Source organism: Ostrinia furnacalis, unplaced genomic scaffold (genome assembly GCF_004193835.3).
Source record: "Ostrinia furnacalis isolate ACB-3 unplaced genomic scaffold, ASM419383v2 OfSCF1918, whole genome shotgun sequence".
In the NCBI taxonomy this organism is placed as follows: Eukaryota; Metazoa; Arthropoda; class Insecta; order Lepidoptera; family Crambidae; genus Ostrinia; species Ostrinia furnacalis.
The window spans coordinates 256,896-270,991 of record NW_021132157.1 but is presented as its reverse complement, the minus strand read 5'-3'; the positions used below and the strand labels follow the sequence as shown (position 1 = coordinate 270,991).

Genomic DNA, 14,096 nt, shown 5'->3' with positions numbered 1-14,096 from the left:
TGAAAATATGCTATTTCATATGGGATGCAAATGTATGCTTATAATATTGAATTTTAGGGAAGGTTGAAGTAAATTTCGCGAAGTAACTTTAAAACTTGTTTGTAGTCCATGAGCTTAAAATTACCATCGATTTCGTTATAAATGTTTCGCTTATGATAGGTAATTATGATTTTAAAAGGATAAATTCAACATTGACTGAGCAAAAACAGGCAAAAGCCAATCTACATTGTGTATGTGCGAAGGTTTCAGCCCTGATCACGATCAGGGTTGAAATCCCTGCTACACCACATTTGGTATTTTACATCTGTGTGGTGTACTCGGGTGCGTAGATCCATATCTTACGGCGTCGGCGGTTTTATTATTTTCGTGTTTTCGGCATCACAACGAACGAACGTAACACCCAAGTCAAATGAATATTTTTTTAAATAAAATCCATACAACCTTCTTTCTGAAGTTGGAAAAGGTGAGACACAAGCGTGAACGTAGTAGCATAGTAACTTATTAGTAATCTGTGGTAGTACAGTGATACCCAGTCATGGGTTAATTGTGATTTCAAAGGCTTTTAAATTAGTGATGTAAAGCGAAAAATAAATTACGTGTCTTTCGGATGCAATATAGATCAACACTAGCCGACTGGATCTACTAGATTCTCTGTTCTTACGAACCAAATCCCTTCCACGGGGCCTATGGGATGTGTACAATAAAATAGGAAAATCTGAATTCTGCTTAAGTAGGAACACTTACCTCGACGATGGCTATGAGATGCCGAATGTAGTCTGCTTCAGTGGTCACTAGCTCACGGATCACAGCTTGCCGCGCTTCCTCGTTCGGAGACAACTCTGTGAACAAAACAATTAGTCAGTCCCATCCGATTTCAGTTAATTACTCACAAACTAATAATAAAAACTCTGGATAATTCATATTTTCATAAAGTCTAGAGCAAATATTTTTCTTTTGTACAAATTATTATGTAGGTAGTACATTTTAATCAAAAGATGTCCAGTGCTGGATAAGTCTCCTCCAAGAATTTGCCCAACGATTGGTTCAGCGCTGGCCATATCCAGGAGCTTCTTGAAATCTTCATCAGATCGTCGGTCCACCGAGTGTTAGGCCTGCCTGCACAACGTTATCCGGTCAGTAGGTACTCAGCAACTTTTCTGCCATGCGGCCATCAGATGTTCAGAAAATAACGGAAAAAAATAGCTTACTACCGCACGTGTACCTTTTCCTTTTCATGTATAATAAAATTATCTAGTAAATGTATTTTGGTAACTTATTATTACTTTCGGTTTTCTTACTGCTCTTACCGATTGTGCTCAAATCGCGTAATCATTACGTATTCAACTGGAGGGAAGAGGTGGGTATAATAAAAGCCGACTACCTCGCGAACCTGAATGTTACATTAGTAGAGAAAAATGTTTTTTCTGGGCTCTTTCATATTTCTCAAATGTGAGATACAATTGTGAAGCTGAGCTACTTAAAATGTAGGTATAGGCGACGGCAGTTTAAGCTAAACCCTGTGGTAGGTACTTTATGTATTTTAATAATAGAGATGATTTTGTAATAAAACTGTAGTCTGATGCTATTGTCTTTACAAACACACATCTGCCGCAGTAAGTAGCTTGTGAATTTCAGAGCAGATTCAAATCCAAGAAGGACCAAATGCTTTTTTTTGTAATTAACACATTTTGTATCCTTGTTATGAATGTTGTTGAAGACATTAAATACCTCTATCAGATATCTTTGCATTTAACATACCTACCTATTGTAATGTCGGTATTAGTAATGTACGACATGTTGATACCATTTTAAATGCTGACTTAACACCTTATGTACACATGTTTGAACAAATAAATGTATCTTTATCTTTATCTTTATCTTTATTAGCTAGAATAAGTACTTATTTAGTATTTATTATTCTACAAACGTGAACATTATAGACCCGCTGTGTGCACTTGAAAAGAAGATTCTCTCGTCTGGAGCCATACGTTATAGCTTCTGTTAATTTATAGTCCCGCAATTAATATCGTGTATCATTTAAGATGCTCGTAAAGTTCATCAAAAGAGATACTAGCTTTAATTTGTCCCGTATATTGGACGGCCTTTTGGACTAGTGGTTCGAGTTGAAACTAGGTACATACTTTACTAGTAGAGTTGCAGTTCGAATATCATTATATATTTTTAGTGGGTTCATTTCTGTTCATTTACATAAATAAATAAAAATAAATATCTTTGGACAATTTCACACAGCGCTACCCAGCCCCAAAGTAAGCATGGGTGCTAGCTTAACGGATATACTATACTTTTTTAAATACACACAGTCATCATTTCCATTTCTGCCCGTCTGGGAATTGAACTCGGGACCTCTCGGCATAGTAGTCCGTTTTAGAACCACTACACTACACCAAACGGCCGACGAAATGTATCACTTTATGTGAAAGATAAGGCATTTTCGCGGACTAGTTCTCCCTAATAATAGCTAAAACTTTTGACTTTCACCAGCTCTTATGGAAAAAGTACCGCCGTCTTTAGAGATTGTAATTTCGTGATAAAAGGTAGTCAGGCGCAAACATTTTTATTGAATATTCTTTTTAATCAATCGTGTAAACTTAATTAATGTTATGATCTTTTATAACTTGCATTTAAGCCATTATTAAGACGCCAGGTCATGATTTAGTCTAACCAACTAAAGAATCATAGATCATTGTCACTGGAATCAAATATGTAAGATTTTTATGCAGTCAATATACTGAGAACATCATGCTACTGCGAGTGAATTTTTTATTGTTTATCATCAGGTCATTTTAGGTATAGGTATTCGACCCGAGTTAATCGCTGGACTCTTGTGGAAATCACTCTTAAAACAAATAATATGCTTATTTTAGGAGTGAATTTGCATTTGGGTTTCTAATGCCCGTTTTCACCATTAATCCCTAATTTTTAAGTGATCCCTATGTAAACAAAATATGTACCTTTTATGTGTTACCATAGAGTCACTTAAAAATTAGGGATTGATGGTGAAAAGTTTAAAGTGCCAATTTTTGTTCGAGTAGGGCGTCCCCCCCCCTCTTAAAAGTAAATTGTTGGATGAAAAACTGTTTTTTTTTTAACTACAGAACCCTATATTGCGCGTGGTACGACACGCACTTGACCAATTTTATTTAGGTAGTTCCCCTCCAGACTTTTTCAAAAACTTGCTTTGTCGGTACGGAAAGGATACAAAGCGCTAATCAATAAACCTTGATGGTAACTCGAGACAATATCGGAGACGGAGCCGCATCGCGACGTTGACGCGTCGTCGACGCAGCGACGTGATATCTACAATAAACTTCTAATGAGCAACAAAAGATCTTTTTCCGGGGTAGGGGTAAGTGCTACCCTTCTGCACCTATTGTCGCTCCAGTTTGAAGGGACGGAGCCCTGATAGAGTATCACCAGTTTATTACGGTCGGAGATTTACATAAAAATATAAGTAGCGAAATTTTCTATGTAAACAAGCAAACATGTTTTTTTTCTCTTGAGAAAATCATTAGCAATAGGGTAAGAACCCACATATCAATTAAACAACATTTCATTATTGTACCTAGTTGCTATTCGATGGCGTGTCAAGCAGCAATTTTTGCTTAATAGGATCTTCGTTCAGTCGATTTCAACATTGTACCTACTTACTACAAAAATGTGAATGGCTGGTCAAGATTATGGTGTATATTGTGAATGATGTATTAAAACATAGATGCCGTAATTTATTAACCATAAATTATTTCAAATACCTAATGCCAACGCTTTTTGAACATGACCTTCGGTATTTTACTTTGTGAGAATGGGTATAATTACAAGTAAGTAGAGTGTACTTACCTAAATAATTATAATTCAGGCATGTACAGTGTTGTGCATTGCAAGCACGAAATAACTTTGTAGCGTATAAAATGTGTAACAAATAATTTGCCGCTTAAACGATTCACTTGCGCGTTTCTAAAATTAAAGCGGCGAGGATTCTATAGGACCATACAACGGAACACTGCCCAAAATGGTTCATTCATTCGATGTACGAGGTCTCTTTGATGAATACTTATCCTTTCAGGTTGGCATAATTAAAAACTGTGGTTTGGAGCCCTGGCTCGGGGCTCTACAAAAACGAGCTTTCTTTCTACCAAGGCACGGCTCTGCAGGGTTTCGCGAGTGCGGCCCACATAGCCAACTTAATCACGGCAAAGAATGTTTAACGTCGTGTTTCGGAAACCCATAACGCACCCCTAATTTTTGGCTAAAAAGATTTATTTCAGTCAGCAAGCCTGGCTATTATGTTCTTTACGCACTCATAAATTGTGGCGAAATTAATGCTTACAGCTTGACAAAGGCCTTTTCAGGAATATTGCCGGGACTCATTTTGTCGAGATTAGCTGAAATACTAACTTTCTGAAACTACTATAAACAAAAATAGACATAATTCTGATATGGTTATTTGAAAGTGAATTTAGTATTTTATTTGCAAATATTTATTACATTATTCGTAGTTTTGGAGGTAGCCAGTAGTGTGGTAACGCAGTAAAGAGTCTTTACTAAAGACCATAAATTGAAATAAGTAATAAACATAATCATTTCAGATAAAAGAGGCTGACAATAGTGACTGAGTTTCTTGCGCTGCTTCTTCTCAGCACTGGCCCATTTATATTGTCCTGAAGCAGTGGTAGGGTTAATACTGGGACGTGTAAAAGTGCCTTTTTTAAAGCCTATTTGCATAAATAAATGAGTTTTTATGATTTTATGAGTTTTACTCGTATAACACTCTTCTTATCTATCTACTGAAAAATAATGTGCCCTATGTTATTATTACAATTCAACAAAATTTGTTTTTGCTATCTTTAGGGATCAGGCAATATCAATTTGTTAATGTGGTGTGGTGGTTCCTAATAACTGTAGGATTATTAATACAATGTCTACTTGTCATACCTAAAAGTTATCCTACTAATGTTATAAATGCGAAAGTTTGGATGTCTGGATGTTTGTTACTCTTTCACGCAAAAACTACTGAACGGATTTTGATGAAACTTTACAGTATTATTGTTTATTATAATTTATGACGATCTGTGACAAACGAAATTTCACGCGGGTGAAGCCGCGGGCAATAGGGAGTTAGTGATATTAGGTCGAGCATTTTTTAAGATAGATAAGCGAAGGTTAGATCGTTTTACTCTCATAAAGTGTGTATTACATATCGGAGAATAATTGGAAAACCACAATAATAGTGCCTATTATTGTTGTTTTCCATTTATTTTCCGAGTACTTTCCCTTGAAGGACGTAGGTACTAAGTTACTCGTGTTTGTATGTGGATAATGAACATTTTAGCAAAACAGAGTGTAACGTTTGTACCTGTTGTACGTTTCTCAAGATGATAAACGCGGAGCGCGCGGCAAAGCGGGGCGCTTGCCAGCTGCGACTGTGGTGAAAAATACACTTATTTGTATGAAGAACAATGATAATTTTACATTTCTTGCGGTATTTTTATACACCGTGAAATTTTAGTGGTGATTTTCCCGCCACAGAACGATTTACCTTTAGTACCTACTATCGAATTTTACGAGCTATTTTTTGAAAATAAAAAAAAATGTTCGTCTCAACTAATTAAAAAAAAAAATTATCAACTCGACAGCAGCGTGAGAAACGATAGTTTCTTTTACAAAATGTGACGGTACTCTCTGCCGCACGAAAAAAAGAAGCTCTCGCACTAATTAATACCCACAACATAAACTGTATCGCACACGCTTTATTTTTTTATTTGAATAAAAAAAACTTCCATAATCCATCCATAAACTACCTACTACTAAGATAGAATCATTTTACTGCGAGAAAACAACCACTAAAATTTTACGGCGAAGAAAATAATGCACCTCTGTTTACTTATTTCTGATTATTTTTAATCAGGGGCACTAATGGCTTCTGTGAAACAATGTTTTTTGTCATTTGTATATTATTTTATAAGCACCTCTGCTTATTTTTTATCAGGGGCACTAAATGGCTTCTGTGAAACGATGGATTTGTCATTTGTCTATTTTTAATGCTAAAGTTTACAAAAGTATTTTGATCTTGCTTTTATTCATTCACTAAATTAGCAAAAATTTGTTTTAGTTTCTAAAATGTAAGCTGCATATTTTAAACAGTTAAACCAAGCATAGCGTGTTGATTATCACGATTATTGACGCAAACACAAATATTAACTCATTCAAAGGGAACAACTAGCTCATTATGGCTTCTAAGCTCTATACAGTTTTGTGGTTAACGCTACCGGTTGTAATTCCTAATGAAACCATAAAAAATCAAAAGGAATATTGAGGTTTAATGCCACAGAATTGATGAAAAATCTTGCAAGAAGATAAGGCAAGTTATTAAAACAAGTTTATTACATTGATGCTAAAATAAGAGTACCTTGTTATAATGAGATCAGATCTACACGTAAATACTAAGATTTGAAATTGAAAAAAAAAGGATCGATAGGTGACTAAAAACCCGCGTAAACAATCCATTGCCGCATTCAGGAAAAGGTTCCTTGTAAGAGATTGTGCTTGTGGGATGCAAAAGGAATTTGTCATTTTGATGTTTTATCAGGGCAATGTAATAAAAGTCCCTATTTGTTGAAATCGCTCTCGGTCGGTAATATTACGGGAAACGCTTCCATTTGTTACGTCTATGAAGCGATCGGAGTAAAAAATGTATCAGCTTTACGGTCAAGTTCATTTCGTTGGCATTGCAATTTATTTCATTACCCTGGGGTGCCTTTTAAATTCTTATTAATGACATCAATATTTCGTTTTTATTTTTAGAAACGAGCTTGCTTCGTTGTTTTAAAAGAGACCGATTACACCAAGAAAATAGAATTAAAGTTGGTACATGATTAAGTAAATGGAACTGCATTATATTTTGTTAATGATAAGGTACACCAGTGCCGTGACGATGAAAGTTTGACCTTAATTTACATTTGGAGTCATTAACCCGCCCAGTAATGGACTTAGATTTAGAAATTCCATTATAATAGGTGCCTCTTCCATTAACCCCCAATTGTTGGATGACAAGAATGGAGACGGCAAAATATTGGAGCATTCGTGCCGAGAGCTATTTGCAGAATTATAAGAGACACTCCAAAATGTTACAAATTGTTTAGAGGGAAAAAACAATGTTGAAATGAAATTAATTGTGTGACTTGTTTTTCAAATTAATTATTTGTAGAATTAAATAAAACAAGCAGTGGGCGTTTACGCGCTGAAGCGAGAGTGAATTTAAAAATGTAATCCATTTTGTCAGCCGCCTGGCCTAGTGTTCCCGTACCAGGCTACTTCGCCATAATTATGTTGCGGATGCGATCCCCACTCATACACTTTTTGAAGTTGTTTAAAATGATATGAAAAATATTGTTTAATACGTGTTTTCATAGAGAACATAATCCCTTAATGAGTCAATTAAATGAATAGGTTAAGGTGGACGCAAATAGGCGACATTACCCTTTATGAATTACTGGGTACCTCGTTGTACCTCGTAGTACCTCGTTGGGTCTCAACATCAAACTTGGAGTGTAAATAACTGATAAACCTTAAAATTAGCATAATATTCCATAACTTTACGTAAATGCATTCATTTTCATTCATTGAATCATATCGCAGAAAATTATATTTCACCCTCTAGGATTTACGATACCTCGGCAAGTTAATTAAAACGAATAACTTTTTTGGGATCGGATCTAAGGTTAATCCTATTTAATCGCCTCCTAACGCCCTGACCTGCTCATTTTGTAGGCTCTGGGAGTCATTTAACACGTTTCAGACAGATTAAAGTTTTGACACAGTTTATGAACAATAAGTATTATCTTCACTTATAACTATGAGATTATCGATTTCTGTGACATTAAAGTGAGTTTATTCCACCAATTTAAAAAGAGCAAACTAAGTAAATAATAACAATTTTATCTCCCACTCATTGTCTAGCTAGGCTCTAGGGGACAAGGGAAAAGTTTTGCTTTTACTAAATTACTTTTTTGTCTAATCGGTCTAACATTTTTCAAACTCTGCAAAGCTGTATTTAAATTTCACAATACATCTACAGGATTCGTCACAAAACTCAAGCGGTTAAATTGTAAAGCTAAGTGGTACAATTTGTCTACCGCATTTCAGTTCTGAGAACAGAATTTCTTTGAATAATTGCCTCTTGTGATTACCGTGATAATTCTTCGTTATTAAGGCTGTAACTCATCGGATGACCTATAAAGAGTGGATGGAGGGTGTGACTTCCACCTAATTCTTCACCATGCCAATTACGGTAAGCTGTTTTAATTACTAGAGAATTGCATCAGTGTATGCATCGGTGGATATTTTACCCTAATAACTCAAAATAGTATGTACTTATTCGTAAGTTATTTCACATGCACCTTCCATTTCCACAAAGACATGTTTGGGCGCGCTTTAATAGTTTTAAGGAAAACGTTTATCCCCAATTTTAAAACGATTTATTTTTGTTAGTCTCCTGCCTACATAATTAGGCACCAAAGACTGAGTTGAACTGTGAACTTTGCAAATTAGCGGCCATTGTAGGTTGTAGGCACACTAGACAAATACTGATGTTGCTTGGTTGAGCGTAGGTACACAACTAAGGGACATGATGGTAATTCCCGTCGTGATAAAGTGCACTTTACTCGCAATAAATAAAGTTAAATTTTCAATACACAATATTTTGACTATAAAGACTTGTCCCTACATTTTGTTAGAGCTTTGCATCACTTACCTACTATGTATACCTATTGTGATAAATAATTAATAACTAATAATATAATTGAATTAATTAAATATTTATAAATTCTTCCCCTCTCTTAGAATGCTGTGCCCGACAGGGTCCATAATTGTATCTTATAAAACCATATAAAAACATACCACCTCTGTAACATTATGGATGCAATAAAGTAAAGTATTGAGTATTGAGTATGAACGGAATTAAAATATTAACGCTGGTTTGTATCAAATTGGTTGAAATTAATAAGTATGGCTTAAAAACTGATGATTGTAGCGATAACGACTATACCTACAAATAGATAATAATAAGTTATTTAAATACTTTGCAAGAAAAAAGTCCGTCTAAAGATTTCAGCAAAACACAGTTTTTATTCCTACACCTACAATTCTTACATACTAGTTTTTCTTATGATTTGTTAAGGTTGACATGTGTAAAGTAACACGAAAATATTCGGGTATATTATGAAGATTATCTTCAACGGCCTTAAGTACGGAACCCTTGAGTTGACGGAGAGGCCTGGCCTTCAAGTTATTGTGCTATTTTAAGAGAGTAAGCATTTATTACTCAAAAATTAAAAATGAGTCTTATGCAGTCGGAAAAAAGTTCATGTAGCATACGATGAGGGATAACTCAAAACAAAAGAAAATACGAGTAGGTATTTTTCAGAAAACTTTTCTAGTTTTTTTATAAGAATAATAGCGAACTCTACTTACTCGAATCGAAAATCGAATCCGTCAAAACTCCATACAAAAAAGGGGCTTTTCGACCACTTTGCGACTGGTTTGCGATTATAATTTGCACTTTGTCTAGACCCACTGATCCAGTGCTGTTGACAGATCCATATTTTTTTTAAATCTAGTAGTTTTTAATTTTTCAGTCACTCAAGATTCTTTCTTAGTAAAATTGTGTAACCTTTTTGACATATCCAAGACCTTTTTGACTATATTTAAAAAGAAAAGAAGACTTTGACATTATAGTGTCATAATGACACTGTCATTCTCGACAATGCGTTAGGGATGGTAAGTATAGATGACCCACGCTGAACTGTCCCACCAAACTCAATGACAGGGGGGCGCTACTATCGTTCAACTATATGGTTTCCAACATGGCAAAAATCGGAACCAGCGATCCGGTATTGACGGTGGCGCCCCACTGTCAATGTCATCGATAGGACAGTTCACTATTTTGGAACTATATTGTGATTGAAACTTGAACAGGTGGCCTGACGTCACGGCACCGCCTATTTTTAAGTTCCACGCGAAAATATGGAGGTAATTTAAATAATTAATTTCTCAGCCATTTCTTGATGGATTTCAAAAATAACTTCGCTGGCTTTTTAGTTTTGGTCTATATTTAAATCAGTGAAATTTAATGTTTTCAACATCACGAAACTTGTCCATTGTAGGTACATTTTCTTCGTCATAAACTTGTCTTGTAAAAGTATTTTACCAGGCATCCTCGCTACAAATTAAACCTTTGTACGTTGCGAATCACCAAGTAATTTGAAACTCGTAAGGCCCGTGAAGACTCCACACAAATATTTGCTTTGAAAAGTTTTTTGATATAAAAACTTCTTGAATCTCTCAAAAATATCATGTCCTGTTAAGCCGTGGCCAATCTTAAGAGATAACTTTTGCAAAATAAGATTATACCTACTATTTATTATCCTTTAAAAATCTTGGCCAGAGTATAATTTTTATATGAAGGTAATTTACATAGGGAAATATGTAAATTATCTTTTCATATTTATAAAGTTCTTTACATTATTTCCTGTAACCACAAGCTATTTCCACGCAAACAAACTACATTGATACAAGATAGAAATAAATGTTAGAAGCTATGCTAAAGAAGTCTGTTATAAAGACCGTACGATAGGAGTAATTCGGTTATATTGGCATATGTACTAGCTGCCAGCGACTTCGTACGCGTGAAAATAGGTAGTTTGATTAATTTAATAATATTCGTGTTTGTGCAAAATTTTTCTTTAGTGCTCCGCCCCTATGGGTTGTAGGGTGATGTTGCCTAAAGCCTTCCTCGATAAAAGGGCTATCCAGCACAAAAATATTTTTTTCAAATCGCACCAGTAGTTCCTGAGATTAGCGCGTTCAAGCAAACAAACTCTTCAGCTTTGATTGGGATACTCGACCTATTCCTACCAAATTACCAAACTAAGGAACACCAAAATATTGAGGTCACGGTACACTGCCAACAAGTATTGCTTGCCCATTCGGCATCCATCTTGTTCACGCGAGATGTATCGGTACTTGAGCAAAATTATGGGGCAGCCGGTGCTAAGAGACCTTCAACCTTAAAAACCACATTCGACAGCTCAATATCCCGCCTTTTTGTCAACTCTTCAAGAATTTGTGGCTTTCTTTTGTCATGACCCATTGCTCTACATTATGTACATTATTATTAAAACACTACATCTCTATCAAGTGTAAATATTACTAAATAATATTATTTTTAACTGGATTTAGCCGGATTTAATAATGTGTGTGCAAGCGACCTTAATGATCCAGATTTTCAATACCTAACAATAATTATAATTAATTAGGCTCTACGATTAAATGGATAAAGGGACTATTGCAACATACATATACCTACTGGCCTATAAAGTATTACTTTTAAAAGTTTACCATAGTTTAAAAGAAATCTGATAAAATTTGCTGTATGACGTTTTTTATTATAAATCTCTAACTTTAATAAGTAAGTTAGAAAAAAATAAATTTAAAAGTAGTTTTGCAGGTCAGTGTAGTAGTATAGTTGCTCTCTGGAACTCTGTATTTACACTGATACTTTACAATCAGTTCTTATTGTTTTATTGTAGCTTTCTAAAGTAATATTTTTTTTCCAATGCAATTCCATTTCTTCCGCACATAACAAACGAAAGATCAACGAATATGAACCCCTAATTCATTTGCTAACAACACTACAGAAATTGGCTAATGAACCATCCTTTTTTTACTTAACGTAAGGATTAAACGATGGAACAGTCGCCATCTAATCAATCTTGTAGTTCCCTGGAGGGTGGGATAAATTGCTGATAAATGGCAGCTTCAGCCGGGAACTCGTTTATGCATGGCTGGATATGAAATAGGTGAGGTATTAAGCACGCAATCTAGGATTGTATTGGTCATAAAAATATATCAATCAATATACAGGGTGTGGTTTAGTAAACAAAGCCAATCTCAGGGGTGGTCGTACACATAAAAGTAATTACAAGAAAAATAGGCGTCTTTTTCAAGGCTGATTAAAAAATAAGCTATAAAGACATAACCCTCCTTCTGGCGCAGTTGGGTAAAAATATAATGAGGTGTATTTGTTACACTTCAAACAAAAGCATAAGATCTCAAGTGGTCAAAGTTACAAAATTATGATAAAGTTATGAAAGTAACCCGTTTCCAATATAAATCAAAACAAAAGTCGTGAAGCGCCGCATAATTAGTCAGTTCTATAGAAAGAAGAAATAAGTTAGCTGAATGAAACGGAATCGAAGGCCAGCCCTTTGAGTGCGGTGAGCTCGTGTACAGCACTCATTGTGATCGTAGTCCTTTTGTAGATTGTTTGAAAATGAGATTTGTACTATTGACTAAGTAGGTATGTCATTTATTATTGTTAGTAGTCTTGTTGAGGGATATTTTTTCTTGGTAAGCTATATATATAATTAGGGATCATCCCGCGTCTGGACCCTGAGTTGGGTATTGGGAGCAATAGCAAATCATAATAAATAGTGATTGATATCTGCGCGCTGCGATAAGCTTTTATCGCGCCATTTTATCGATTTTATTCGTTACGTCCATGCCTTTGTCGTCTAAAATCATCGAAAAGATTTTTCACGCGGCGTCTACTAACTGGTGAATAAAAATTGGTTCATTATGAAGGCCCGTTATCGAGGGACGCCAGACTTTACGTATTAATTATCTTCAACACCACAATATGATAAATGCAGGTCTGGTGACCTGAAAAACCAGATGCATCAACTACACGAAATGAAAAGAAAGTAATTAACTTAAGTAACCATCTTACACCCTTCACAAAAACTCCAGCGATCATCTAAACTGTACGCTCTAAAAATATCCACCCGAAACGGTACAAAAACTTTTACAGTCAAGTTAAATAAAAGTAACTCTGAATGTCCACGTTCACGACAGCTAGGAATGTCGGATGTTTAGTTTGAGTTATGAAGTATCCCATTCACTTTGAGCCAGTGTATCTCAACATAAAGCCTTTGTGTTAGCTCCGCGCCCGCCCACGCATGTCCGCGATACACAAAATCCACAAAATCGGGTCGGGGGTTTTTACAAAAGTCAAATTAAACGCAATGTTACATCACGCAAAATCTCGTTTGTTTCATTCGATAAAGCTTGACTGCTATTTTGTTGCTTGGAATATCACCATATTCGTTTTTAGCGATATCATGATGATAAGACAAGAGATACACAAAACATTCACGAAACAAATTAGGTAGGCGTAATGCGTGGGAAGATTTGTTTATTTGACACTATAATATTATTTATATACGAAGTGTTTAAGATGAATAATCGCAACAATAGTATAAAACCAAACTAGACTTACGTGTTTGTTTCCATTGTCATCTTGTGTAATATCGCCCTTAAGGCTACACATAGCTGAAGTGGAAACCGACATACGCTGCGTCTTGATAAAACACGCACTCCGCACAAGAAAAGGGGATCAATTTCATTTCCAGGTAAACGTGGGACTTTAACAAAGTTTTTGTTGGATGAAATAACAATGACATTGAGAAGAGAACCAACGATGTAACTGAGGCGATGAGAGAGATGTATATTACATAGCTCTAGTGAGCTAATATTTTTATGGGTACTAAGTAAATATCACCTTTCGAGATGAGAAACATCTGAGAAGCCCAAGGATTCTTTACTCAGGAGACAGTGCCATTCTGCTTGAAATCCTTGCGTATTATTAATCCAATTAGGAAATCCTTCAGGCAAAATCGGGAAAAGGACGGGTTTGAAAATATTATCCGTCGGGTCAATTATGAAAACTGCGTAAAGCTATCGCGGTGCGGGGGCGCTCGAGTCGTATCGTTTAATTTCACTCCACAAACGAAGTCCTGCTCATTTTCTGGTACCTTTTTACGTAGGTATGTTTGTACAGAACCCGCGTTAGTTTAATTGTGTAGACACTGAGTAAAAGCGCAATGACACCGGTAATTTTGAGCAATAATTTTGGGCGTTAAATAACTTGTTATTATTGATTGTATTGTAAAAGAAATTCATATTTTTCTACGTACAGCTAAAACTCCCTGCAGCGTGGGCAGGTGGCAAAAAAGATTAGTTGG

The 14,096-nt window shown here is 35.5% G+C and overlaps 1 protein-coding gene across 2 annotated transcripts in view; it reads right to left on the bottom strand.

Annotated features, from left to right (window-relative positions):
• Positions 1-14,096, bottom strand: part of LOC114354102 (uncharacterized) — a 118,817-nt gene that overhangs the window by 50,628 nt on the left and 54,093 nt on the right. For both annotated transcript variants that reach the window (XM_028306359.1, XM_028306361.1), the window contains exon 6: positions 745-839. In XM_028306359.1, the coding sequence (XP_028162160.1) occupies positions 745-839 (95 nt within the window). The remainder of the gene's footprint in view (positions 1-744; positions 840-14,096) is intronic.